The sequence below is a fragment of the Micropterus salmoides genome, unplaced genomic scaffold (assembly GCF_014851395.1).
Source record: "Micropterus salmoides isolate LMB-PRFRI ecotype aquatic unplaced genomic scaffold, ASM1485139v1 Ms_hic_scaffold_12, whole genome shotgun sequence".
Lineage (NCBI taxonomy): Eukaryota > Metazoa > Chordata > Actinopteri > Centrarchiformes > Centrarchidae > Micropterus > Micropterus salmoides.
In genome coordinates, this window is record NW_024040263.1 from 24,413,349 (window position 1) to 24,440,041 (window position 26,693).

The 26,693-nt window shown below is 42.1% G+C and overlaps 2 protein-coding genes across 2 annotated transcripts; both read right to left on the reverse strand.

The window, feature by feature from the left end:
- Nucleotides 1-2,923: 2,923 nt before the first annotated feature.
- Nucleotides 2,924-6,495, reverse strand: LOC119898560 (myeloid-associated differentiation marker-like protein 2). The gene is made up of 2 exons (XM_038712689.1): nucleotides 5,153-6,495; nucleotides 2,924-3,664 (listed from the first exon to the last, which is right to left on the reverse strand). Exons 1-2 carry the CDS (start codon nucleotides 5,431-5,433, stop codon nucleotides 3,013-3,015), a joined length of 933 nt encoding a protein of 310 aa, XP_038568617.1. The 5' UTR covers nucleotides 5,434-6,495; the 3' UTR covers nucleotides 2,924-3,012.
- Nucleotides 6,496-10,355: 3,860 nt separating this feature from the next.
- Nucleotides 10,356-26,351, reverse strand: aspscr1 (ASPSCR1 tether for SLC2A4, UBX domain containing). Its single transcript, XM_038714145.1, has 17 exons — nucleotides 26,228-26,351; nucleotides 25,940-25,995; nucleotides 25,166-25,280; nucleotides 22,547-22,647; nucleotides 21,094-21,151; nucleotides 20,931-21,004; nucleotides 20,254-20,821; nucleotides 19,897-19,956; nucleotides 19,200-19,339; nucleotides 18,290-18,371; nucleotides 18,114-18,180; nucleotides 17,749-17,811; nucleotides 16,630-16,682; nucleotides 13,468-13,519; nucleotides 13,280-13,349; nucleotides 12,641-12,819; nucleotides 10,356-10,697 (listed from the first exon to the last, which is right to left on the reverse strand). Exons 1-17 carry the CDS (start codon nucleotides 26,315-26,317, stop codon nucleotides 10,687-10,689), a joined length of 1,839 nt encoding a protein of 612 aa, XP_038570073.1. The 5' UTR covers nucleotides 26,318-26,351; the 3' UTR covers nucleotides 10,356-10,686.
- Between the last annotated feature and the right edge of the window lie 342 nt (nucleotides 26,352-26,693).

Consider the following 26,693-nt stretch of genomic DNA (forward strand, 5'->3'; position numbering starts at 1 on the left):
TGTTAAATAAATTTATTTTTGTATTGTGATATTTAGCAGTTTATTTACACATCTAGCAGACAAAATTATAATTCATTTGGAGCTGTGTTTCTGGAGACCTGATAAAAGTCCAATATTCACTCTCTTTAACTCTGTTTTTGTTCTCCACCAACTCCTGAGGAAAATATCTGGTCCTTTAGCTGCCAAATGGTCTACTGTGCTCACCAGCTTTGCTAACTGCGTCTGTCTGCTGTTTAGTGCTGACAGGTAGTATACAGTGGGTTTCTTTGAGTTTTTTCACAGAAAACAGCTGCTCATGTTGCAACAATGAGCTCAAAGATGCTTAAACGCTGTGTAAACTGAGGGGAACTGAGTTGGTGAAAAATCTCTGTGGGTTCATCTTTATGAGTGAAACCTTTTACAAACACATAGTCAGATAGTGTTTGGAAACTTGCAAGTGAAGTTTTTTAAGTGTAGAATCCCAAAGCATGTGTCACAATATGTACAAAACCACACAGATCTGCCAGTGTAAATGTAGTTAATGGAAAATAGATGTTGAATATATACACACACACACACACACACACACACACACACACACGTGCAGGTCATATAATTAGAATATCATCAAAAAGTTGATTTCTTTCAGTAATTCCATTCAAAAAGTGAAACTTGGATATTATATTCATTCACTACACACAGACTGACATATTTCAAATGTTTATTTCATTTAATTGTGATGATTAAAACTGACAACTAATGAAAATCCCAAATTCAGCATCTCAGAAAATTAGAATATTACTTAAGACCAATACAAAAAAAGGATTTGTAGAAATGTTGGCCATCTGAAAAGTATGAACATGAAAAGTATGAGCATGTACAGCACTCAATCCTTAGTTGGGGCTCCTTTTGCCTGAATTACTGCAGCAATGCGGCATGATATGGAATCGATCAGCCTGTGGCACTGCTCAGGTGTTATGAGAGCCCAGGTTGCTCTGATAGTGGCCTTCAGCTCTTCTGCATTGTTGGGTCTGGCGTATCGCATCTTCACAATACCCCATAGATTTTCTATAGGGTTATGGTCAGGCGAGTTTGCTGGCCAATTAAGAACAGGGACATCATGGTCCTTAAACCAGGTACTGGTAGCTTTGGCACTGTGTGCAGGTGCCAAGTCCCGTTGGAAAATGAAACCTGCATCTCCATAAAGTTGGTCAGCAGCAGGAAGCATGAAGTGCTCTAAAACTTCCTGGTAGACGGCTGCGTTGACCTTGGACCTCAGAAAACACAGTGGACCAACACCAGCAGATGACATGGCACCCAAACCATCACTGACTGTGGAAATTTTACACTGGACTTCAAGCAACGTGGATTCTGTGCCTCTCCTCTCTTCCTCCAGACTCTGGGACCTTGATTTCCAAAGGAAATGCAAAATTTACTTTCATCAGAGAACATAACTTTGGACCACTCAGCAGCAGTCCAGTCCTTTTTGTCTTTAGCCCAGGCGAGACGCTTCTGACGCTGTGTCTTGTTCAAGAGTGGCTTGACACAAGGAATGCGACAGCTGAAACCCATGTCTTGCATACGTCTGTGCGTGGTGGTTCTTGAAGCACTGACTCCAGCTGCAGTCCACTCTTTGTGAATCTCCCCCACATTTTTGAATGGGTTTTGTTTCACAATTCTCTCCAGGGTGCAGTTATCCCTATTGCTTGTACACTTTTTTCTACCACATCTTTTCCTTCCCTTTGCCTCTCTATTAATGTGCTTGGACACAGAGCTCTGTGAACAGCAAGCCTCTTTAGCAATGACCTTTTGTGTCTTGCCCTCCTTGTGCAAGGTGACAATGGTCGTCTTTTGGACAGCTGTCAAGTCAGCAGTCTTCCCCATGATTGTGTAGCCTACAGAACTAGACTGAGAGACCATTTAAAGGCCTTTGCAGGTGTTTTGAGTTAATTAGCTGATTAGAGTGTGGCACCAGGTGTTTTCAATATTGAACCTTTTCACAATATTCTAATTTTCTGAGATACTGAATTTGGGGTTTTCATTAGTTCTCAGTTATAATCATCAAAATTAAAAGGAATGAACACTTGAAATATATCAGTCTGTGTGGAATGAATGTATATATTATACAAGTTTCACTTTTTGAATGGAATTACTGAAATAAATAAACTTTTTGATGATATTCTAATTATATGACCAGCACCTGTATATGTATATATATATATATATATATATATATATTTGACCTGTTGTTTGAAGACATATTAGGTCTGTGATAATTTGCAAACATTCCTCAGTCACACTGACCACAAATGTGTAATTGTGAATTTTGTGTATTTCCAGTGCATGTCATCTTGGAGTTGGATGAGACACCGTAGAGACACATCTGTTTTTTAAATGGGCTGTACATTTTATCATAGACAGAATGAAAGATTTCATATAGAGGTTTAAAAGACACCAGCCTCTTATAAATGCTGTCTCATGGCTTCAACATGAGTGCAGACAGCTCATGTTTATTTTTGGCAGCCTGGATAATGTCCGTGGATCGCAGGCGTGGGGCTTTCAGATGACAGGGATGCCACAGATGCCAATGCCAGATTTGCTATTTATATTCAAGAAGATTATTTGAGCAGAAATACAAGGAGCAAGCAAGTGTGTGTTTGTGCTATGCCGCAGGTTTTATGAGGATTTGGCAGGACATACCAGTGGGCCCTGGTTGCTTGTGTGAGGCTTGCTGTTCTCCCAAAATCTCTCAGAGGGCAGAAGGGGTGACTTAAAGAGATGGGGTATCACCTCAGTGGGGTGTGGCAGGGGGAACGTGGTGGGACATTCCTTGTTCACATTCCACTATGCTCCCACATTGACTTTGGGGTGTCTGGGTGCCTCAGCAGCAGACCCCCCCCCCCCACACACACACACACACACTAGATTTTATGTGTCTTTAAATTTGAAATAAATGCACAAACTAATTCATAAACAGTGAAGATTAGTAACTTAAACCTGTTAAGTCAGTGCTGTGTAATATGCTTCCACATGCTACACTCGTGAGTTAGTGGGCATTTGTGAGGAGACAAATCGTATCCTCTGGGAGTAGACTAGGTCCGCCACATACAGTCCAAGGTTGACGAAGGAGAATACTGCCACCACCACCTTGCTGTCCCACGGACACTTCCCCAGAGGGCATGATGATGGTCTTGATGGAGAGCCATATTTTGTGTCAAAGCAGAACACCGGCCACACCACTGATGCACTCAGGTAGAGCAGGACTTCCAGGAGGGTGCACACCACCACGAAGCGGTCAAAGGACATGCAGCGCACAGCTTTTGTCCGTCCACCCACCGTCATTATGACCACCAGCGTGGTCAGAGTGAAGCAGAAAGCATACACGACAACACAGTAGATTGTGGCAGCATAACGGGAATACTCGCTCCCGTTAGCCAGAGCTCCAAAGATGATGAAGGCCACAAAGCCCTGAACGACTTTTAGGAGGCCAGAGGCTGTGGCCATGTAGCCCACCACGGTGCGACCTGGTCTGGCACGGCACAAGGCCACTTCAGCCCCATAGGCCAGAGCACCCAGGATGGAGCAGACGGTCACTGCGATGCGGAAAATTCGGACATCACAGCCTGCGTAGGGGCACTCAGAATGGACAAAGAAGAGCGGGTAGACCACAGAGGCTGTCACATACCTACAGGAGAAGGCAGAAAAACATGAGTGTAGATTTGATGTCATCAAACCAGGATAATAAAGTCAGTGGATAAGTCGTAACCCCTGTCTTGGTTCAAAGATGGCTACAACCACTTATCCCGTATTTGACCACTTGTTCTCATGTGATTGATGTTCCTCACGTGGGTCATGTGATGACACCTGATCCAGGTCCATTCGCTGATGAAGACCATGCGATACAGTTGAAAGGTCTGACAAAGCTAGTAAGTGGACCTTAAGTGGATATTATTTTGTACTTAAAGCTGTAGGCTAATCACTTTTTGGTGACTTGGGGGCAGGACAACAAGCTGTAAACACAACACTCGTGTGTTAGCCTATCACCTTATAAAGTTGATATAATGTCAGCTAAATGCGGTTTATTTACAAATTCAGCAGACACAGAGCAACATTATTAGTCCTTTAGAGTGGAGTGTCCACCTGATGAAAAGTTTAATATTTATATTTATATTTCTAATATTATAATATTCACTCTCCTTTTAGCTCTGTTTCGCTCTTCACCAATATCTGGCTCTTGAGTTGCTACATGTTCTGCTACGTTCACCAGCTAGTTGTTAACTTTCTCTGTCAGTTGATTGGTGCTGGTGAGATAGCCTACAGTGGGTTTATCACAGCTTTTTCGCTAAAAAACGCTGTTTGCTGCTGATTGAAGTAAAATTCTGAGAGCGGTGAGAGTGAACCAAAACAGTGAAGTTGCAGTAAAACCCTAACAACAAGCTGAAAGATGCGAAAACGCTCTGTAGCACTGATGGTAACTGCAGAATCAGGTGATAATTAAATAACTGTCAATACGAGGGACTCCTTTCAACTTACACACAATCATTTGTTCCATTGTTAATGTCAAAATATTAATTATATAGCAGCTTTAAGCATTTTCTGGGCAGAGTATTACAAAATCGCCCCCTTTTATAGCTTTTGACAGTGGTCAACCAATGTATGGTAATGTTATATATATGTTGTATATATAATGTTATATATCACAATGTATATGGTAATGTTAAAAGCCAAAAGGTAATATTGTAAAAAGTAGTTAATCAAAAGTAGCTTACTGTGGATCTTACTGAGTGTGGACAGAATTTCTATACAAGAAACGAAAGTTTTTAACAGTGTGAGGGCACTGCTTGAAACTATGTAAGATTTTTGGAAAGCTCTATAACCATACCATGGTGCTACACAGTATTCCTTTGTACTTTCCCACACAGTATTAAGAAGTAACTGACACAGATAATTAAAGGTTCATTTAGGTCTGTGTCTGATGATCTGTGTGTCGGTTAATTTTTTCAGTGTATTTGAATTGTGGATTGTTGGGACAAAGTATTGTTATGTGTGCACTTAATGTGTTTTTTTACATGATGGAAACAAAAGATGTGGAAGCACAGGTATGTGCCGAGTTTAAGCATCACCACCTCTGACCCAAGTGAGGAACAGAGTTACACCTGAACATGTAACTTACATGAGTGTTGCGAAGGCAGCACACGTGACCGTGAGGTTGTCCCAGGATATGGGCAGGCAACTGTAGAGACGAGTAGCATCCAGGAAAAACACCACAACCGACATGGCGAAGCAGAAGCACCACGCCGCCATACAGAACACCCCGTGTGAACCACTGAAGCCGGCACTGTGGGTTACCATTGCAATCACAGCACAACCCATAGCTAGCTGGCAGAGGCGGGCCGCACCCAGAGGTGAGCAGAGGGCCCTCTTGTTGAGGTATGGTCCCCCCTGTGAATCCATAACTGGGTGAGTGTAGGAGAAGACAATAAATAAACAATCTACAGTGAGACGTTCTGGATGTCCAGCAGTTGCACTGTAGATGATGATGTGGAGTTTAAAGTTGAAACAGTTCAAAGTTTTATGCTTTAGCTCAAGTCCAAGCAAGTCCCACAGAAACGAGAACTAAGGAGCAAAAGTTGTGATTGTGATCGTTACATCCAGAGATCACATCCAGCCTGGAGTCTTTCTCATTCCAGGGTTTGTCCGTCAAAGAAAAGCGAAACAGTCTTAAACAGTCTCATACATTCAAAGAAACAATACAGCTTCAATCTTGGCCCTCAGTGCTGTTGCATGAAGCAGCCTCAACAATGTGGAAACTTCCAGCGTCCTTGATGAACATGTGGCAGGATGTCCCGATGCTCAGGTGTTTTAAAATACTATTGTTACCTTATGTGAGCTCTGGGTTCTGCAGGGTCGCACTCCGCTCTTTGTGCTGCGTTTACAGACTTGGTGGGAACTTTCTACACTATTTCTGTGTTGATGAATCAGAGCATGTCACAGACAAAAAGTAGAGGAAATCTCCCTTTGAGATCTTCTGTAAGAGCTCAAGCTGGCCAAGCAGACATACACACACACACACACTCACCTTAGGTGCGGAGAGATCACACTGAATCATCATTCACAAATATCCTGACTCAATACTGTGCGCCCAGAAAACCAGGGAAGATGGGTTGAAGTTTCCACCTAACTGTAGTTACGTTTTGATAAGTAATTTTCTATCACAAGAACCTACAGATCCTGTAAGTCCAGGATGTTTAGCCAGCAGTTGTCGGTCGAGTCGAGTCTTCTGGGAAATGGCTGCTATCGGAGCCTGGTCGAGTCCAACCCTTCAGCTGAAATGGTCCGGTCCAAACTCAGAATCTCCTGGTAATTCTTCTTGGATCAGTTATCCAGATATGTTTGATTTGTATCTGTTGCTGAACACGCTCATAGCGTGAATCCACGTAGCCACATGAGTCAAAGACCCCAACCTCTCCTCAAATGTCAACACTCATCTTCTTGCTTTCTCGCTGTCACACACTCTTCCTGTCACACTTTCTCCTTCCTCACTGTCCCTTGCTGTGCCGTGAGGAGAGGGGGAGCTGCCGGTCAGTCAGACCAGAATGGAAGTTATTTAGGGTTGGGCCATCACCACATGAGTGCTGAAGGGATATGTACATGTGTTTGGGCGTGGAGTTGGGGCACGCAGACACATTACAGACCCTGCAGAATGAGGTGAGATAACTGACCCTATGATGTCAAAGACATACACAGATCAGGATCAATATGCAATAATCAGGTGACACTTACACAGCTGGGAGTGTAGATTTGGCATGGTCCGAGAGATGTTTAGGTTGGTAAATCACATTTTCCTCCCACCACACTCACACTACTTTTTATTCATGCAATTTTTTTTTCTCTTATTTACTTATTCTCTATTGGGTGCCAAACAAATCAATGATCTAAACAGACTTAAAGGTTCCATATAGCTGAAGAGAACCACAAAGATGGGTGACAAGTCTCTTTGTCACAAGTGACACTATTCACATTACACATACTCGTTTTTGGACTTTAATCCAAAACATAAAACAAACAAATGACAAAGGTATAAAGGAGAGAGGACCATAGTGTCTTGGCACAATGAACACACATACTAACAATAACAACCCTGCTGTAGCGCGTGGTGAAGGCTCTGTGACATTTCTTATTTTGTCAGTGGTAGGGAGCAAAATCATCTTTGTGGCAAATATTTAGGCATCACATTACACATCTTAGCTCATTCACCATGAAAATCATCTGCTTTAAATTCAAATGATCCATTTTCCTAACATGTTTTACATTATTGAATTTAATTTTCATCCTTCCAGTTAATCTCTGCCTTTTAGTTACCATGAAACAATAACAAAAAACATTATGTATTGTCCATGATGTGGAGTAGAATGGCAAAGAAACTGTATGGTCATTTCATGTCAAATGAGGCAGCACAGCATGGCAGAAGTAAATGTCCATGTATATGACTCTCCTCCTATCTCACACGGCCTCAGTAAGCAGTTCTCCGTCCTCAGGTCTCTGTCTCCACCTGCAGGTGTGTGACTCCACAACATCGATTCATTCATCGATTCAAGTGTACACAACACCTGCAACTAAATCCTGTCAAAAGGTCGACATGTACTGTAATGATGTGTTCCATAACTAATTAAATACATAAATAAATAAACGTGGAAATATATAACTAGACAAATAAATTATGTAAATACAAATGAAAGAAATCAATCAATTAATACAGAAAAATACAATATTCTTTATAAATGTAGCACCTTTAAATTTCGGTATTTATTTTTTGATTTAGGCCTATGTTATTTAATCATGATCACTTATTTATTCATTCATTTCCCATGCCACTTTTGGGCCTCAATAACGCATGATAATGCATGAGAGGCACAATCTGTGGATAAGAGAGCCCATTATTCTAGATGTAAGTAATGTTATCAAGTTTGAACGTCCTGCAGTTTATCATTAAAATATTCCAGACAATGTATATATTGTCACATTAGTGCAGTAACTCACATTAGATGCCTGCAGTGTTGATAGACAAAGCTCCACTCATAACAATCTGTGTGTCAATAAAGGAAGTATCATTTGTCAGCTGTGAGGGATCATAAAAAGAGAAATATCACAACCAACATGATGCATTTTCCATCCGCAGCTTTTATCAGCTGTCACCAAGTCCCACGCTGAAACTCTATTTGCAAGTCAAATTGATCACCTAAGCATTGAAACAGTTAAAACTAACATTAACACTCATTCATCAACACACATTAACCTTGTGAGCTGTCTTTATTTGTGTTTCTTTCTCACAGGCTTCTGTGCATCTGTTACTAAAATCGAGGGCTCGTGAATTATTAATTATTAATAGCCTGCACGTGAATTCCTTACACATTTGTAATCTGCTCCAGTGTTTACTATTTATGCAGGTCTCAAGTATTTTTTTAAAAGATATTATTTTTGCTTTCAGTCTTTAATTCAGATAGGACAGGTGAAGAGAGACACGAAACGAGGGAGTAAGAGAGAGAAGGGACAACATGCAGCAAAGGGCCTCAGGCTGGACCCGGCCTGCTGCGATAAGGACTCAGCCTTGAACACGAGCTAACAGCGCCCCAGGTCTCGAACACTGCTAAAGTTTGTTTTTCAATTCTAGCTCCATCTCTCTTCTCACTGATGCAGCTGTGGGCTTGAAGGACCAATTGTCACTGCTACAGCTGCCACCAGGGACCGCTATTGTAGCAAAGCAGCAGCGCTGCAGCTGAGAAGACCCTGAGGCCCCATGTGCTGACACAGCACACATCTTTTCATTAGAGCGTTAGAATGTCCAGCTTTGTCTGCATAATAACAAATGGACAACAATGAGCGAGCGGTGACTTCTCAATATTTTGAATTCCATTAAATCATGGAGAGATAGTTTTGATCTAGTACTTCTTATTGTATGTACAAGTGGTGTGATGCAGAATTTGAGAATAAAGTTTCAACTCCAAGTAAAACTTCCCTCCTTGACATACAACAAAAACAGCCTCTCTAATGTAAGTGTCTATCACTTTATTTGGCAACAAAGATTCCAGTTGGAGGTAATTTATTGGGAAGAGGGAGACAGACAGAGTGCGTGTGTGTGTGTCACAAGTGGATGGAATGCACTCCTCCCACCACGCGCACACCTACACACACACTCCTGCTCGCCTCTTTTTGAAGCTACTCGTGCAGCTAAAGGAGTCGGGGTGAAGCCTGAGGAAGGTGCTCTAGGTGCATGTGTGACGGTGACAACATGTGAAACTATGGCTGCATGTTGCATGTTTACCATTACCTGTGGACGGCCAGATAAGTCGGGGCACGTGACAGTCTGTGTGAATTTGTGTATCTTGAGGTCTGTTCAGGCTCCAGGAAGGCACCTGGAAAACGTTGAGCTGCTCTTTAACACCGCCATTCACTTACTTACAAGCTCAACAGGTACAGGGGCCTCTGATGTGGCTGTGACAGACCGATCAGCCCACTTGTCTCTCAGGTTTAACCTCAAATTCATCTCATCTTATTTTCCAATTACCTTCCCTCATTGTCCTGGACATGGAAATACAGTTTCTCTAAGTTATTTTTCCCCGATATGTAGTTATAAAGTGAAGAGGAATCAGTGATTTAGAGGGAAAAGGGTTTAAAGTTTTAACGCTGGTCAGCAAACTGTATTACAGACAAAAAACACAAAAGCCATCACCACAGAATTTACATCACTAACAACTGCACTCTGGATAATCTTTTGGGAATGAAAGGGGGGACATCTTTCAAATAAAATGTATTCCTTTGCTTTTCTTTTCATATGCTACTATTTATATTAAAAGCAATATAATAAATCTACAATTTAATCAAACATGTGATTTAAAAGTAGCAGAATCCAACCAAATAGCAGATTTTTAATTAGGGTCAAAAGCTGAAATGGTGGTGACTATTCGTGCAGACTACACGACTTTCAGCGTCGGCAGAGCTTCAGCAGGAGCTTGGATTTATTATTAAATTTAGAAAGATTTTGGTTCATCCGAATGGATGTTTTTCCGTTACAGAATAAAATAAATAGGTTTAGTTTTAGCTTTTCCGAAAGCTAGCAGTCTCAGTAGCTAGATCCCATGTGTTAGCAGCGGTAAGTGGCTGTGCACTATTGAGTGTGACTGCTGGTTTTGGAGCCCAAACTTTACACATCTGCCGTTTTACTGTAAATTATACACTTGTATCGTATAATATTTTTAATATGGTGAAACATACAAATTCCAGTTTTAACTCAACTTGTGACTGCTAAATGGAGTGAGATTGTTGCGACAGGTGGTAGTGTAACGTAAACCTAAAACAATACAAACAACAAGACACAGTTTCAGTACAACAATCTTTATTATTCACTATATGCACTACATTGTCACCAGCTGAATAAAAACAGCCTCTTCAGCACTCTCTCCTCCAACCGGAATGAAACAAGACAATCTTCTTGGCAATTAAATATTCACTTTTTACGCTCATCTCATTATTATGACCGTTTTAAAACCTAGTCAAGTGCAGGCTTCTTACACGATGGATTAGGTCCACTGCAGTCACAAAGTCGAGCCTCTATCAAAGCGCAGCAAGTTTAAGTGCTCTCATCTGTCTGCAAGCAGCTTGACAGATGTCTGTCGTGGTAAGTCCTCCCATCAACATACAGTAGCAGTCTTATTTTTTACCTGTGCAGGAAACAGGAGACAGCAATTAATAGCACTGCCTTTCAACGAACAATACAAATTAACGGTACAGTAAACATATTTGCATCGGTACCGATTTTGAAATATCAGAAAGGTTTTACTCTGATAAGAATGATTTACTTCTTCACTTCTTATGTTTTCCACTTACATTTTGGTCAGTAAAATGCATGTTTTTACACGGTGGTTTTTGTACGAATTAAAAAAAATAAAAATTATGAGCTTTATAGGTGCAAATGTTTTTTTTTAACCTTTGTTTTCCCCATTCCCATTCTTTATGCTAAGCTAACTGTTGCATGGCTACACTTTTAAATTTAGCGTAAAGACATGACAGTGGTATCCATCTTCTCATCCAACTCTCAGAAAGAAAGCGAATAAGCGATTTTCCCCAAATGTCAAGTGTGTCGGCTCTAATTTCCATTCCTACAGGACGCATCACAACAATCTGGCCGATTAAACTCCCGGACATCTTCAGTGATGGACAAGTGTGCGTGTGCAAGTGACCTCTGTGCCGCGACGTTCCACACATGGAGTCTATAACTCCCGATTCAGCCCCCCTCTCCCCTCAGTCTTTTTCTTTTAACTTTCCTCATGAAAGAGAAAGCAGCCACAACTTTCTTGAAAGACGCACATGGACGCACACGGAGACTAGCCAGAAATAAAACACGCACAAAAACACAAACAAGACAGACAGAAAAGGGAGCATTATTCTAAAAAAAAAAACAACATCAATACAGTGACCACCAGAAACACCACAATAGAACAACAGAAAAGCGCCGTGCCTGGACAGACCACAGGGGCTCGTGCTGTGTGATGTGGCCCAGCAGCAGGCTCTGTCTCCCTGGACCCCGAGTGTCTGTAGTGGTCTCCTGGGCCGGAGGGGGTGACCATCCTGAACTAATTGGTTCATCCGAACATGCATCCTTATCTTCTGAGTCATGAGGAATGCTGCTTTCAAAAGGCCATTTCCTATTGACTGTGGTTTGGGGGTTTGTGTGCATGTGTTTACTACGAGAATAATCATGTGGCTCGCAGCCTTCTGTTCTTTGTCTACAGAAAGAAAAAGGAAGTGATCTCTGTGGAGGATGTGCTGGACGGGTTCACATCTAACCTGTTTGGTGCGGTTCACATGAACTCTGGTCTGTTTTCCTGTTTGGTTCAGTTTATTTGGGCTGGTGTGAACGCTGCCGGGCCGAGATCACCTGAAAAGGTGGTTTGTTTGTGGTGTGAAAGCAGAGCAGACCGACCTCAAGATTTTGTGGCAGTGAATGTGTGATGAATGAGCTGAAGTACCGTTAAAGCAACATGTTGGTCGTCAACTGACAAGGAAGCAACTCTGAATATGAGATGTTTTTTCCCCGTGAAAATTATGCTTGAAAAAGTGGAGGTCTTGTGATATTTTTGAGTATTCACAACATCAGGTATTCTTTTTGAATTGAGAGAGTTCTGGTGTAACACCGGCTCCTACAAAGTGCTGCTTTACGGGTTGTTTGTAGCCTAAATAGTTGCTCGTCTAGCAACTTCCATTAAGTGTGTTTACAGTTCATCAACCCTGTAAGGGTTCATGAAGCCCAGTTTGACTTTGGGGAGTTTCTGATGGCTTGTGTAACATGTGTTGCTGCCATGGAGGAAATAAATTCCTGACTAATATTAAGTTCAGTAAAAGTGCAGCATGACTTTCTGTCAGTCGCCAGAATTTGATTTCACCACGCCGGTCCATGTGCTGCTGACGATGCAGGATGGCAATCAGACTGTATGACTTTCTTTACAGCGCTTGGTTTGTTTATACAAAGCCAGTGTGAACAGGAACCAGAACTAAAAGGCAACTATGTCTCATGTTTTCCCATCATCCGGAAAAAAATTAGCCAAACTGCATGTGTGAATGTGTATTGTGGTGTGTGTGCTCTACAGTTCTGTCCGGTCCTCACCTGGAAGCTTGAGCCACTTGGGCACCTTGCCCGGGTCAGATCTGGCAGGTTTAGCGGCCTGGGTGTGCGGAGATGGGTCTTGCTCACCCTGTGTGGACCCGCTGGTGACCGCACTCAGCTCTGGAGGAGGCAGTGGCTCTTCTGAGCTGGTGGGGGGTGACGGGGACCGGAGCATGCAGCTGACGTGGGATGAGGAAAAAAAAGTTGTTATCTTTAAAAATGAGTCACCGGGAGAGAAGGCAGCTTGTTGTTTTTTTTTCTAATGTATTAAAAGCAGCACTGTTTTTACATAATGAGCGGTGCCAGAAGTTTAATAATAGAGTGAGATCAAGATCTTAAACACAGGAGGAGTGATGACCTTGGTAAAGAGCAAAAGGACAACAGGTGGGGGTCACTTTTGGGAAACCGGCTCTATCTTTAGAAGGACTGGAAAACGTATGTGTGTGTGAGAATGTGTGTGCGTGTATGGAGGAAATGAGGGCGCATGGGGGCACCTGCTGTTCAGGCAGAACCTCAAAGGGATTCCTATGATGACAGCCTTGTGACAGGAAAATAGGCTGGTTGCTGCGGGGTACAAGTACATATACACACCCATATGCACGCACAGCCAGGCGCACACACACGTACGTGTACACATACCTTGCGATGGACTCATTTGCTTGAAAAGCAGAGACAGACGATTCCCGCAGTTCCCTCTTTATGTAAAAATCTGTGAAGGGAACACACACACAGTAAACTATTGTTTTGCTATATTACATTCCTTAGTAATACACCGGTATCTAATTCAAAATCAGCATATGAAAGAAAAGAACCAAAAAGATAAAAACCTGTCTTAACGTCGGAGCCGAAGTACACCAGTGCACCAGGAAACAGGTCGGCCTACAGAGAGAGAGAGAGAGAGAGAGAGAGAGAGAGAGAGAGAGAGAGAGAGAGAGAGAGAGAGAGAGAGAGAGAGAGAGAGAGAGAGAGAGAGAGAGAGAGAGAGAGAGAGAGAGAGAGAGAGAGAGAGAGAGAGAGAGAGAGAGAGAGAGAGAGAGAGAGAGAGAGATGAACAGAAGCCATCAAAAATGTTTGGCACACAAATCCATGTCTGCAAAACATGGAAAGATTTAAACAAAACTGCCTCCTGCTACACGCAAACCAAGAGCTGCCGCCACATCCAAGCCAAAATCAAGTTCAGTTCTGAAGATGATTCATTGCTCGGGGATCTGAACCAGTAACCGTGGCTCTTTGAAGCAGACCACAAAATGAGCTCCAATCAAATGGTTAGTGAAAACACTTTCACCCCTGAAGCACAACACTCCTCTCCGGTGAACGTCTTAATGGTTATAATGGACCAGTGGCAGGCAGATGTTATCAACTGTACAATTACGAGGTGGAAACGCAGACAGACAGACAGGCAGGGCACGTCTGTCTGTCTGCAAGGTCTGTGAAGCTAATAGAAAGTAGACAAATTAACCCGGTTTAAGAAAAACACAGTCCTCAAACTCATGCGCACATTATAAGAAAGGAGAGCAGAACACAGAAAATTGAAGTTGAGTTGTATTGAATGAGGAAGAGGTAAAAATCACTTTCAGCTGGGGGCTGTCCTGTGGCCCCCAAAAACACCACACAAAAACACAAAAAAACACCAAGGGGAAACAAACCTTAATTTTATTCTCAAGAAAATACCATGAGTCATGAAGAAGAATATGTCTTATGATAATGTTATAAATTGCATATTAAATATATGTAAACCAAAAATGTGACTTAATTATTCATACTAATCATAGTAGGTGGAAGTGCTTTATCAGTATTTAAGGAGGAACTGTTTTATCACATGTAAAAGTGTCTACCTGATCTTTATTACCTAATGCTTGCTTCAGAGAAACCCTAATACTACGGATGTCAACGGAAAACATGGCTTCTTGGACGACAGAGGGACGAGGGTGAAAAAATACAGGATAAAACTTCTTGTTTCATCGCCTAAATCCCTGTGTAATAAATCTTAACAGATGCACTAATCCCTGTCCTCCTGTATCTTATGTACACTTCAAATAACAGTTTAAATAAAATAAATAACCACCATCAGTACAAATGGAGCAAATGCAGCACAGTCAGCACATATCTCCTCAAATCTCGCTTCACAATCTCTGCGAACACACGACAGTTTGTACCTTCCTGTTCAGTTTGGGAAGTATGAATCTATTACAGAGATAAAGAGTCTGTGAGGAGTCAGTATGACATGTTGGCACGATATCCCCAGACTAACTGTCCTCCCCCCCCAGCCCTCACTAGCAAGATGCTAAATTGGGACACGCTGGCCTAATTGCTATTATCGCAGCCCTGCAAGCAGGACACACTGTGTTACAGTGAAACAACGGGCATTCCTGCTATCCTGCTCCCTCTGGCAGCGGCACTGGGATGAGACAGGGCAACGGGACAAGACCTGTGTGTGTTTGTGTGAGAGAGACAGTGTAAAAAACATAAGAGAGGAATGGAGCAAGGGAGAGAAAGAGGCAGAACGGATCCTGATGGAAGACAGAGGGAGAGACGGAGGAGGGAGGGGACGCCTGGTATCAAAGGGCTTCTGGGTTGGGAAACATTCCTTTCCTGACATGACACAAAGTGATTAAAGTGTGTCTTTCTGTGAATTTGAACCGAGTGTGTGTATGTGTGTGTGTGTGTGCGAGCGAGCGAACATATGCATGTGCACTCGTGTCCATGTGACATGACAAAAAAAGATTAAAGATTCCTTGTGTGTCTGTGTCAAAGATTGATTGTATAGACAGGAAAACAGAGCCAGACAGTGTGTATGTGTGTGTGTGTGTGTGTGTGTGTGTGTGTCTGTCTGTGTCATCACACCAAGGGGATAAAAGATTTTGTTTTTGTGCACTTTAACGCTTTTAAGTCCCTAATGGAGAGAGACATGGGGGTGAAGAAGGAGGGGGTGAGGCACAAGAGAGGGTGGGAGAGAGACAGTATTGGTGGTGATGGAAATGGACAAGTAAGTGGGGGTGGTGGAGTGGGGAGACGAGAGGAAAAGAGAGAGAGAGAAAGCTGGAGTTGGGGTTCAGGAGAGGGAAGTGTAGTAATAAACAGGCAGGCAGAAGGGACAAATAGATGAAAAACAAAGAGAGACGGGCAACTTGCATCAGAACATCAGATTTGATTCTGAGGGATCATGGCACCAAAAGGGCGCGCGTGCACACACACACACACACACACACACACACACACACACACACACACATTTCAAAGTGTGCTTTTGAGAATCGTTATCTTTTGTAGCAGTCCCTTTGAGGAGCCAAATCTTGTTCATCATCACAACAGGATATCACTTCAAACTACTTTCTCTTCCTCCACTTCTTCTTTTGTCTACTTTACGTTGAGTCAAAGTGTCAAAAGAGAAAACGGGAGGCGCTGATGATAAAAATGTTCTCGTTGTTCTAATGCATCTAAAAATAACACAACAAGCAGCGTCCATGAGGGCCTCTGAGGACAGACTGATTAACCGTACCAGAAGACAACTTTTTGTTTTTCATTTGTGTCTCTTCACTCTCGACTGTGCATTATTCTAATAGCTCCATACTCAAAGGCAACAAAGCATCATGGCATCCAATTGCTTTGTGTGGGTGTGTGTGTGTGTGTGTGTGTGTGTATATGCGTGCGTGTGTGTGTGTAGAGATCAAAGCGAGGCCTGTATTAACCCCATGTGCCAGTCTGGGAAAAATCAAGCCCAGCTGGGGTCAAGGACAGTGGAGAGGGGGGAACAAGTGTGAGAGTGTGTAGGAGCGAGAGAAGAGGGGGAGAACGGGAATGTGGTGGGGCTTTGAAGAGGAGAGAGGGACCAGCCAATACATTTTACAGCCAGCCTGTGTGTGTGTGTGTGTGTGTGTGTGTTACGATAATCTAAGATGGGAAGTCAGAGTTTTGGAGTTGTTCTCTGGAGTTTGACTGTGATGTGGTTTGTTTGAATCAAATCACTTTTAATTATTGAGGGATCTTACCTGAAACAGTGTAGCTGAAGGGTCGTCGAGGATGGTTTTTGGAGGGGTGATGACTGAAAGAAAGTTTTCAGCAAAAAAAAAAAAAAAGGGTAGAAATTAGAAAGAGGCCACATCATCCTTGAGCTAAAATATACAATTAAGTCCTTACTGATACTGGAAAGTTCCACAGAACAAAGTGAATTTAAAAAATAGAAATAATGAGACCTAGGTTTGCAGACATGCTCATCTAAAACTAATGCGGTTGTATAACAACATTTTGTCCACATCTACAGATACTGTTCATGTGAAAGTTGTCCTCAAATGCACGAGGCACTGGCTGTGAAATCAACCAAAAGCTGGACAATTAACAACAAAAGAGAAAATCTGACGCAGGATGTGCTGATTGAGCTTTTAAAAGGAATTTTAGAAAAATATTTTTCCACTTTAATGCAACTTATATTCATAGTTTTATAACTTATGAACTTTGTACTCACTGCGTCAATTGCTGAGATTTGGAAATGCAGCATCATCACTAAAAACAAGTCAGACGGAGCAAGAAACCTGAGCAGTCGGACCATCAGATGGGCTTTAAAGAAACCTTCAGGTTGGCCAAACTTTGATGAAAGAGAGAAGGTGGTTTAGACAATCTGGTGAAACGTTTGGCTAGTTTACAACCTGTACGATTGTTTGACCACCCCCGTTTCTTGCCCTGTTGAACTTCATTGTAGAGATGTCGCTGCGTTCCCAGATCCCAGCAGTTACTTTTGATGAGTAGAGAGCTAGCCAAACTAATCACAGATATATTGGTACTAGCATATGTTGATCGAGAAATGCCAAACTAGGCTTGAGGTCCTTCAGAAACACTGTCTCCATTACACAGTTTGTCCAGCAGGCACTGACAAGTTTATTCTTCAGCTGTAAAATGTGCCATTAAGTACCTATTTTGTATGATCACCGTTATTTAAAAGAAATGAAGGGGTGGTTGTCAGAAATGTTACTTGGATTTATCCTGAGAGATATTTTCAGGCCAAGTGCGAATCCCCAGAAACACGGTGTCATAAAAAAATCCAACCTTCATCAAGGAGCTACAGGGATTTAATGCTTAATGATGTAATTCATTAGTGGGAAAATGACACTTACACAGGTAGAAACTGAGCTGAGGATCCTCCAAGTGACTCCGCACAAAATGCCTCACAGCACCAACTGGACACAAAACAAACACAGAACACCTACATCAGTCACACCGTGGAGTATAATTCACTTTTCAGATGGAATTTCCCTCCCATTTGTTGTTCTGCTGGTTGTGGTGTTGCTGTTGGGGGCTGAGGTGGATTTAATCCCTGGAATTACAGACCGGTTTCATTCTTTCTGCCTCCCTGTCACTCTGGTGTGGCTACAGTCATAACTGTGGTAGGGAGCCGCAAGTAGCTTGAACATTGCAGCCATACCTGTGGCTAGGCCAGCTGAAATGAACACTCTCCACACACAAACACACGCACACACACCTGTCTCTAGGGGCCTGAAGAAGCCTTGTAGAACATGTCTGTCTGGAAACTGGACCCTCAGGACCACCTGGAGATACACAGTGGCAGTGGGTTATTTAAAGTCTGTATATGTCACAGAAGAACATACAAACGCGCACAATTAAAAACAGAATTATGTGGCTGTCACTTGTGCTCACTTTGGGATATCTTTCCATCTTCTCCTTCATCTGTGCTTCTCTCAGAGATTTAGTCATCAGCGGGGCCTCCTCCAAAAACTTCCTGGAGGAACGAGGGAGGAAGGGACGACACACGGTTATAACGAAACGAGCGGTGAAATAAAAAGCGGCCTGTGGAATCAACAATGGGGGAAAGATGAGCAGAAAATATTTCATCCTCTGCTCTTACTTGTGTGTGGCCGTGTATGCGTGTCAGTGGCAGAGACGAATTGCTGTGGTCGGCTTAATTCCACCCTTGGTAATTGCAGTCACTGACACGGTAGTAGCATAGCCACGAGGCAGTCAGCTAAGTCAATGTGGACGGAGATTAAAGGATGTACACGGTGAGGTCTCAACCCGACGGTGTTGGGTGGATGGCTGGAAGATAAACGTCTACACAAAATAGGCTTACTAATTGCTCCCTGCATGCCGTATTTAGAAGCCTTTGTAGTGTGCGTGGTGTCTCATAAATGAGAACAGGTTTACAAACACACACAATGTCTCAGCAGCTGTGGCCTGCTGCGGCCACATTCAGAGAGCACAGAGTAAACGCGTCCGCATCTGTTTCGAAGAAGCGCTCATAAATAAATAAAAACTTCAAACTCATAATAAATATATAAAAAAAAACCCATCTAAACGCACGCAGTGGTGGCCACCATTCTCTCTGCCTATGGCCTCTCATCACTGCTATGGTATTCTGCAATTAAGGGTTATACATCGACAAAACACCGCAGGACCAAATGCCAAAGTGACTAATTATCTGTTACAAACAGTGCAGAGATGCATCAGATCCAGACGCGTTTCTGCAGCAACAAGGTATTTATACTAACTATCGCACACAGTCCTCTGACCCAAAGTCACTCAACCGCTTCCATTCACTTCCTTCTCCCACCTCTCGCTCTTCAACTGGGCGAAGCGCTTGCGCACATCATCCACGGTCACTTCAAAGAACTCGTCAGGGAGATTCCCGTTGTCGTCAGAGTGGCGGGACACTGAGTCCAGGTGGTAGATGAGAGGCTCCCTCTCTATTGGCTGCAGAAAGAGACTGAGTGAGTGAGTGTTTTCAAACTATGAGGCTTGACACAAATATACTGTGTGAGGTGAAAGTGCATGCTGGTGTACTAAAAACAACAGCCATTGTAGTTTGGCTCATTGATTTGGCAGCTTATCAACACGGACAGCAGTTGGAAATATTCAGTGTGACTTGCACTTTCAGAGAATACCATGTCATGTGATGTCCATTGCAAATAAAAATCATAGAAAAAGACGCTCCTTATAATGCCAGAATTTGCCAGAATCATTATGTTTTTAAGTTTTTTTTTCCTGTATCAAAGTAATCCAGTGGGGATTACTTTGCAGGGATATAAACGAATATAGGCTACAAAAGCGATATGGGAACTGTAGTTCCAAAACTTAGAGTGGGGATGGAAGGGAAGGTGCAACTGTCTCCATGTAGTCTAGGTGGGGGCCCACAGTATCATCTAATCTAAAGAGTGGCTTGAGAGGGACGCTAGCCCAACAGTGAGGAAAGCTGATAAACTGAAATAAACAGGGAACAGGTTAAAAAGGTCAGAAACAAATGGGTTTACCTCTAAGAACTCGTCCCCCTGATTCATGTCCTCGTCTGGCTGGTTCGCAGTGGTCTGACGCTGTGAAAGAGACAGAAAAGGCTTAAAAGTTAAACTCAATTACTTGTGGAGAAATTGTTTTGTAGCTTTTGGTCATATCACATCAAGATCATAACATCACCTTTTAAGCAAACTTGGACAAGAAATTAAAAAGTGCTTAGAAACTGGAGCCTTTGGATCAACCATGCTGAGATTTATATTTAATCAAATATATTTAATCTCAAAATACAAATTGTGCAAGTTTATTTATCTCGGATAAGAATAACAGAAAACTTTAGGACTTTCTTCATTTGCACTTCTTGTAGAGATATCGCTTACCTTGGCGTTAGAACCGTAGCTGGATTTAGCTTTCTTGGCTTTGGGAGATTCTACTCCAGCTGTGAGAGCTGATAGAGACGAGGATGATAAGGATGAAGATAGCGAGCGTCCCTCTGCACCTCCCACTGGACCGCCAAGGCGCTGACCGCCTCCAGAGAAGGGAACGAAAGGAGCCAGGGGAGCGGAAGAGGAGGAAAAAGAAGGGAGAGAATTCAGTCCTGATGGCCCGGCTTGCTCGCCATCCTCCTCTGGCATTCCCCTCTCCACAGGAGGAAACTTTGGCTGAACTGCATCGTGGGATTTGGGAACCTCTTCCTGTTGAATAGGAAGTTTGCTTGTGGCAGAAGCAGGAGTTGGCTCAGGGTGGGCTTCCATTGGCCTATGGGGGCTTGAATTTTTAGTTGGCACTTCTGCTGTTGACGTCTCCGGGTGTGATGGAGCAGGATCAGGCTGAGATGATGGGCTGGGTGTGGTTTCCTTGGCAACAGGTGTGGCAGGTATAGCAGCTGTTTCAGTGACTTCCCTGTCATCTTCCTCTCCTTGTGCTTTGGTCTTTTTGAGTAAAAACCTTAAACAGAAATAGAAACAAGAGCTTTATCATGAAGCATAAACTCTCCAGTTTACATTGTTTTATGTACGGTACGCTGTTTGTACACATTATCACACAAGCGGCCTACCTGACAATTGCACTTCCTCCTGTAAGACCCAGAGACTTTAGAGTGGCCTTCTTCAGCGCTTCTTCCCCACTCACCTACACGCAACCAAACACACACACCTTTGTTACCATAAAACTCACTTTCATCTCTTAAAAAGAGGGAGAGTTAAGGGAACATTGCATACCTCGTCTCTCATGTAAACACACACGGGTGTGGATCCTGACTCACACTGCTCCGACACACTGGAATCAGGAGGTGACGATAAGAAAAACAGGGATTAAAATTATGGGCGACTTTTTTATTTGCTTCAACTGTGACAAAACAAAACACAGAAGTGACTTTCCCTTGTTCAGAGAAATCAGCTTTATGATTTTGCAATAAATCCTCATGCGATGCGGTGGCACGCTGTCTGCATGTGTAAACCATGTGTGCACAATCCTCTGTAGAAACTAATTGAACCATAAATGTTTTACTATTGTTCTTCTCAATGCTGAAAATCAAAGCTTCTCCCTCTGCTTCACCACATTCCCAGAGCTTTCACGCTGGTGTGGAGCTTATACTCATTTCATGGAAGTGTAACTTCACTGGAAAAGGATCAGGCTACGGAGTGATGTCATTTAATAGAGATGAGATGAGGGCTGGACGGACGCACGAGCACCTGGGACAGCACAGCTGGAACTACTGAGTAACAGCTGCGTGTATGTGTGTGTTTGAATTAGTGGCGGTGTTGTGTGGGAGAGCTTTGACCTCAGTATGGGAGTGGTGAGAAGAAGGGATGTTATCTAACACAGTGTTAGCCTGCGTTCATTCTTAAACAATGATCACCTGCATTTTCTGGCCTGGTGGAAAATAAAGGGAAACACACAAACACATCTCTATCTCTAGCACCTTACTGGGGCGGTGTCAAGATATTGTACAATACGGCAAATATATGAAAAAACATAAAATAATTAAAACAAATTTTCAAAACAATGAACTGTATTAGCAATGAACATTATTAATTTGGACAAGTGAATACATTTTGCACAGAAATTTGTAGAATGATAGCATCATATCATCACTATACACGATAAACAATAACATTAAATAGGGTTGCAAAGTGGGAGGAGATATTTAGGGCACCCTGATTCTGGAAGTAAAGGTCCCATTTGTTTTTACCATAATATCAGGTGCATCACTTCTGATTTCTGGTTCAACTTTGGATAGATTCAGAAACCATGGCGCCATACAACAACGAAGCATTCTGAATTCACTACCGGTCAAATCTGACTGGTTACTTCACCATAGCAACGGAGACCGAGGCTTATGGGTATTGTAGTATTCACAGCAGTCCGTGATGCCAAACTAATGGACAAAACGTTAAAACTAATAGCCAACATTATCTGAGAGAGTCCTGCGTTTCTACGCTGGATGTTGTTCATCTGAAAAGACGCTTCAGAGTACCAGCGGGTCCTCCCACTTTGCAACTCTCAACTCAACATATTAATACAACTTCATTCTAACCTGAACCCTAAAACCAAGTCTTAACCCTCGAACAGCCCTGCAAAGATGTGAGAACCAGAAAATGTGTCTTCACTTTTCAAATAGCACACACACAAACTTTGCACATGTGTATGTACACACACACGCACACGCACCTGATCTGGGGAAAATGTGTGAGCAGTTCCCACAGACTCTGTCCACACGAGAAGGAACCCTGGAGCCGAGAGCCGTCCTCCATCTGTAGTGCAATCCGCACCTGAGGGATATGAAACGACAGTAAACACACAACCTTAAACATATGTCCAAGACCAAAAACACCGTTTACACAGGAACCAATAACAGGTCTAAATGATCAGTCCATCCACATGTCTTGAGCTGGGTGTCTAACCTCAGTCTGCGTGTACTATTGGCGGTTGAGGGATGAATTTAAGAAATCATGGCAGTTTTTGCATTTACTATGTTAACAGCTGGTGACAAAGATGTGACAAAGGACCCTTACTGGATTTGATCCACAATGACATGGTCACCTCAGCCACCAGGATAAAAGACCTTTTTTGCTTTTTTTCTTATGAAATACAGCATAGATTTACATCTAGACCTTATTCAATTGAAACAGTTTAACAAAGGCAAATCACATGCATAAAAACTGAGAACCACTAAACAAGAATATTAAACACTTTCAAGTGTCTCACTGACCTCTTCCTTAAAATAATTTAACTATTTTAGTTGCATTTAAACACTATTAAACACAAAAGGATGCAAAACATATGTTTACCTTTCACGACCTGAAATGCAGGAAGAAAACTCTCTACACTAATATCAAAATCTCCCTAGGTGGCCATTTGTACGTTCTTGGCTCTGCAGTCTTGAGCCATTTTGGAGGAAGAAAATTCTTTGATAATCAAACTTGATTAAGCTGCACATGTGGGCCTACCTCGGTCTGGAAATGAGTAACACACAGGCATCAGTGTGATTCTCTGTTGTTCTTTCTCTCTCTGAGTCATTCTGCGAGTTGTTTATGTTTACTCAACGACCATGTTGTCCAGCACAGAAAGCACACTGCACATCGGCACACCAGGAGAGATGAAACGAGCGCCTTGGCTGTCAACGGCCAAACACGAAACACTCTCACACACCAGTTTAGCCGACTTAAATGCTGGGAGAGCCTGTGTGTGTGTGTGTGTGTGTGTGTGTGTGTGTGTGTGGTAATAGTGAGTGTATGCGAGTATATAAAATCTGTGAGGTATCCACATTCAACCATCCATCAAATGAACAAAAACAACAGATCAAACCCAGCCATGATTTTACTGCTTAGATTATGATGCCATGATGTCATAGGAAACTACAGCTCAGCTACAACAAAGTGTTTTTTTGGATACAGATCAGATCAGAGTGAACGCATGAACACAGGCAATTTATGAATTTCCAGGTACCGACAATAAAAGCCCACGTATACAGCTGACAGAAAAACCAAGATAATACCGATATGAAAATATAAGGCTACATTTGAGCTGGGATTTTTTTCCCCTAAACATAATTATGGCTGGGACAAATAATCAATATACTCGCACAATTTTATGTGATACAGTGCTGATACTCTGGCACCAGTTTCACTATACTTTGAGCTGCGTTATTGAAGTAGAGGAATTTCCTTTCCTTCCTGCAGATATTTCCTCTTTGAACTATTTTGTCTTCTGCCAGTTTAGGACTGTCTGGCTCAGATTCCCTGTACTTTGTTACACAGGCTTTTATCTCACCTGTCTGTATTTAACTGTGTACAAGTGACAGCTCTTCATCATCCAATGAAGCACAGCTGAGAACATTTTCTCGCACTCTAGGGGGAATCGCCTGTATTGAGATACCCAGCCCTAATCATCCTACTGTGATATACAGAGGAGTGACAAGTTAAAGGAAGAAACCTGAATAAATCAGTGGAGAAATTAAATGAATGCAGATGCTTCCATGCAGGCCATGAGGGGTCACTAACTGATTTAATGTGATTCATATGCTGTGGCCTTCACAGTCACTGGATCTCAACCCAACAGAACAGATTTTGGCCGACATGTTCACTCTCCACCACCATCATCAAAATCACAACACCAAATAAGTTAATATCTTTTGGAAGAGTGCCGTCCATCCCTCCAGTCACCTTACTAAGACACTTTGTCGTTCCAGAGTCCAAGCTACATCACAGTTAACTCATACAATATCTTGAACTGATTACTACCTGAATGTTACCATAATTAATATAATTCAGTTAATATATATTAATAATATTAATATAATTCACATTATCAAAATATGACTGAGAAAAGACTGAGTCTAAAATGTTGTGATATTTGATTCAGTCAGTATCATGCCTGCACACGCAGATGTCAAAAGGTATTATTACTGAGCTGAATCCAAACGTATCCAAAAGTATATGCATGTCCATGTGGATTTAGGAAATTTATTGACTAGGAATTCTCAACCAATCATTTTATATGTATAGAATATCATCAATGTTTGTTTTGAAATACAATCATATGAAATGTACTTTTTTATGTTTAAAAACAATATCAATGTCATAAGCTTACATTTTTCTGTTTTGCCAAGTCAGACCTGAGAATTAAGCTACTAAACATATTGTACTTTACACATACACTGCTATTATGGGTCTTATGTGGTCAGCCACCACAATTAACACTGCTATCCCTCTCTCTCTCCCTCCCTCACACACACACACACACACACACACACACACACACACACACACACACTTTGTTTTAACTAACCTGGCTGTCAGCTACAGCCTGTTTCCTTGCACTGGTCACCATTTCCAGTTTAGCGTTGTTGGGCAGGTTGGCAAACCTCCATGGCAGTGTGAGGTCAACAACAGTCCTCTGAAACCTGTGATCACAGAGGAGAGACGGGTGGGCATGATGGGGCAATCAAATTTTTCCAATATAATAATAAAACAAAACAATAACCATTAAATTTGACAAAATATATTTTCTCTAGAGCTGGGACAAGAAGAAAATGATATGATCCCTGAGGGTAAATTAGGTCAATGCATTAAACGTGAGTAACAGCTGCTTTTTATCTTTAGTTCAACTGAAGGCGGCTTTACAGATTAAATCCTGTGTTTTATCTCAACTCTGCAAATTAGATTTATTTTTATATTTTATATTTATTTAACATTTTCTGTTGCTTACCTAACATAGTCCAAATACAACTTAACCTAATGTTTTCCAAAATTACATTTGTTTTACCAATAGGTTAGAATATGAGTGAATGAATATAAATAACTCATATACACAATTTGGGACAGACTCCTGCGGTTTGGTTAAATATCAGCAGCCTCTTGACTACTTCTACTACACTGTACTACTACACTACTTCTGTTGAGTACACACATGTGATTTTATTACGTCTCGAGGTGTGTTTAGATGCGGTGTCGGCTCAGGGCTTAAACTGCTTAAAACCTTAGAGGCCAGCAATGAAAGGCTAAAATTAATTTAGCTTAGATGTCAGCACTGTGACAGCTGCATCAGCCAACTTATATTCACTTCAAACCGTGATCATCGGGGTTAAATCCATGCTTTTTGCAGACATCCTCCAGCACCTGAAGATGACAAACACAAGATGAATCTCACAGAGGAAGAGACGGCAACTTATTCGCAAAACCATTTAATTTTATCCACACAACAAGAAACTGATCCGTCACTGGCTAACTAGCGTTAGCCACACAAGCTAACTCAGAGAAAAACAGTTTTCTCTGGTCTGGAAACAAAGAAACACAATAAAGCAACCCCTCCATGTCAGGAAACATGAAATGCTCTTCATGCACAAATCACCTGTAATAACGGCGTGTTTGGAAAAACTTTAACTGTTTGTCTTCTCCCGTTTGGAGTGAGAACCGTCACAGCTGTACCAGCGGCCGCCATTGTGTTTCATGACGTCGCTGTGTTTATTTGAATAAACTTTATTGACTGTGTACGAACAGAGTGTAAAGGGGCAGTTCACCCAAATTACACGAGGACATTTTGTTGTTTGTGGTGGTCACAGCATTGACACTTACACTAAATAAATAAAAAGAACATCTTTGTGCCTCACTGTTTTTCTTTCTGTGTTGGAAACAATGTCGCAGTTATTTTCCACAAATGTTTTTTTATAGAAACTATGTTCTACTGAAAAAAACAATCCTCATAACAACTGACATGACCTGCAATATAGGTTATTACAAATCTTAAATCAATTCCACATAAGCCACACATGTTGATTATGCTTATTTCAAATGTATGACCATATCACTTCTTGTAT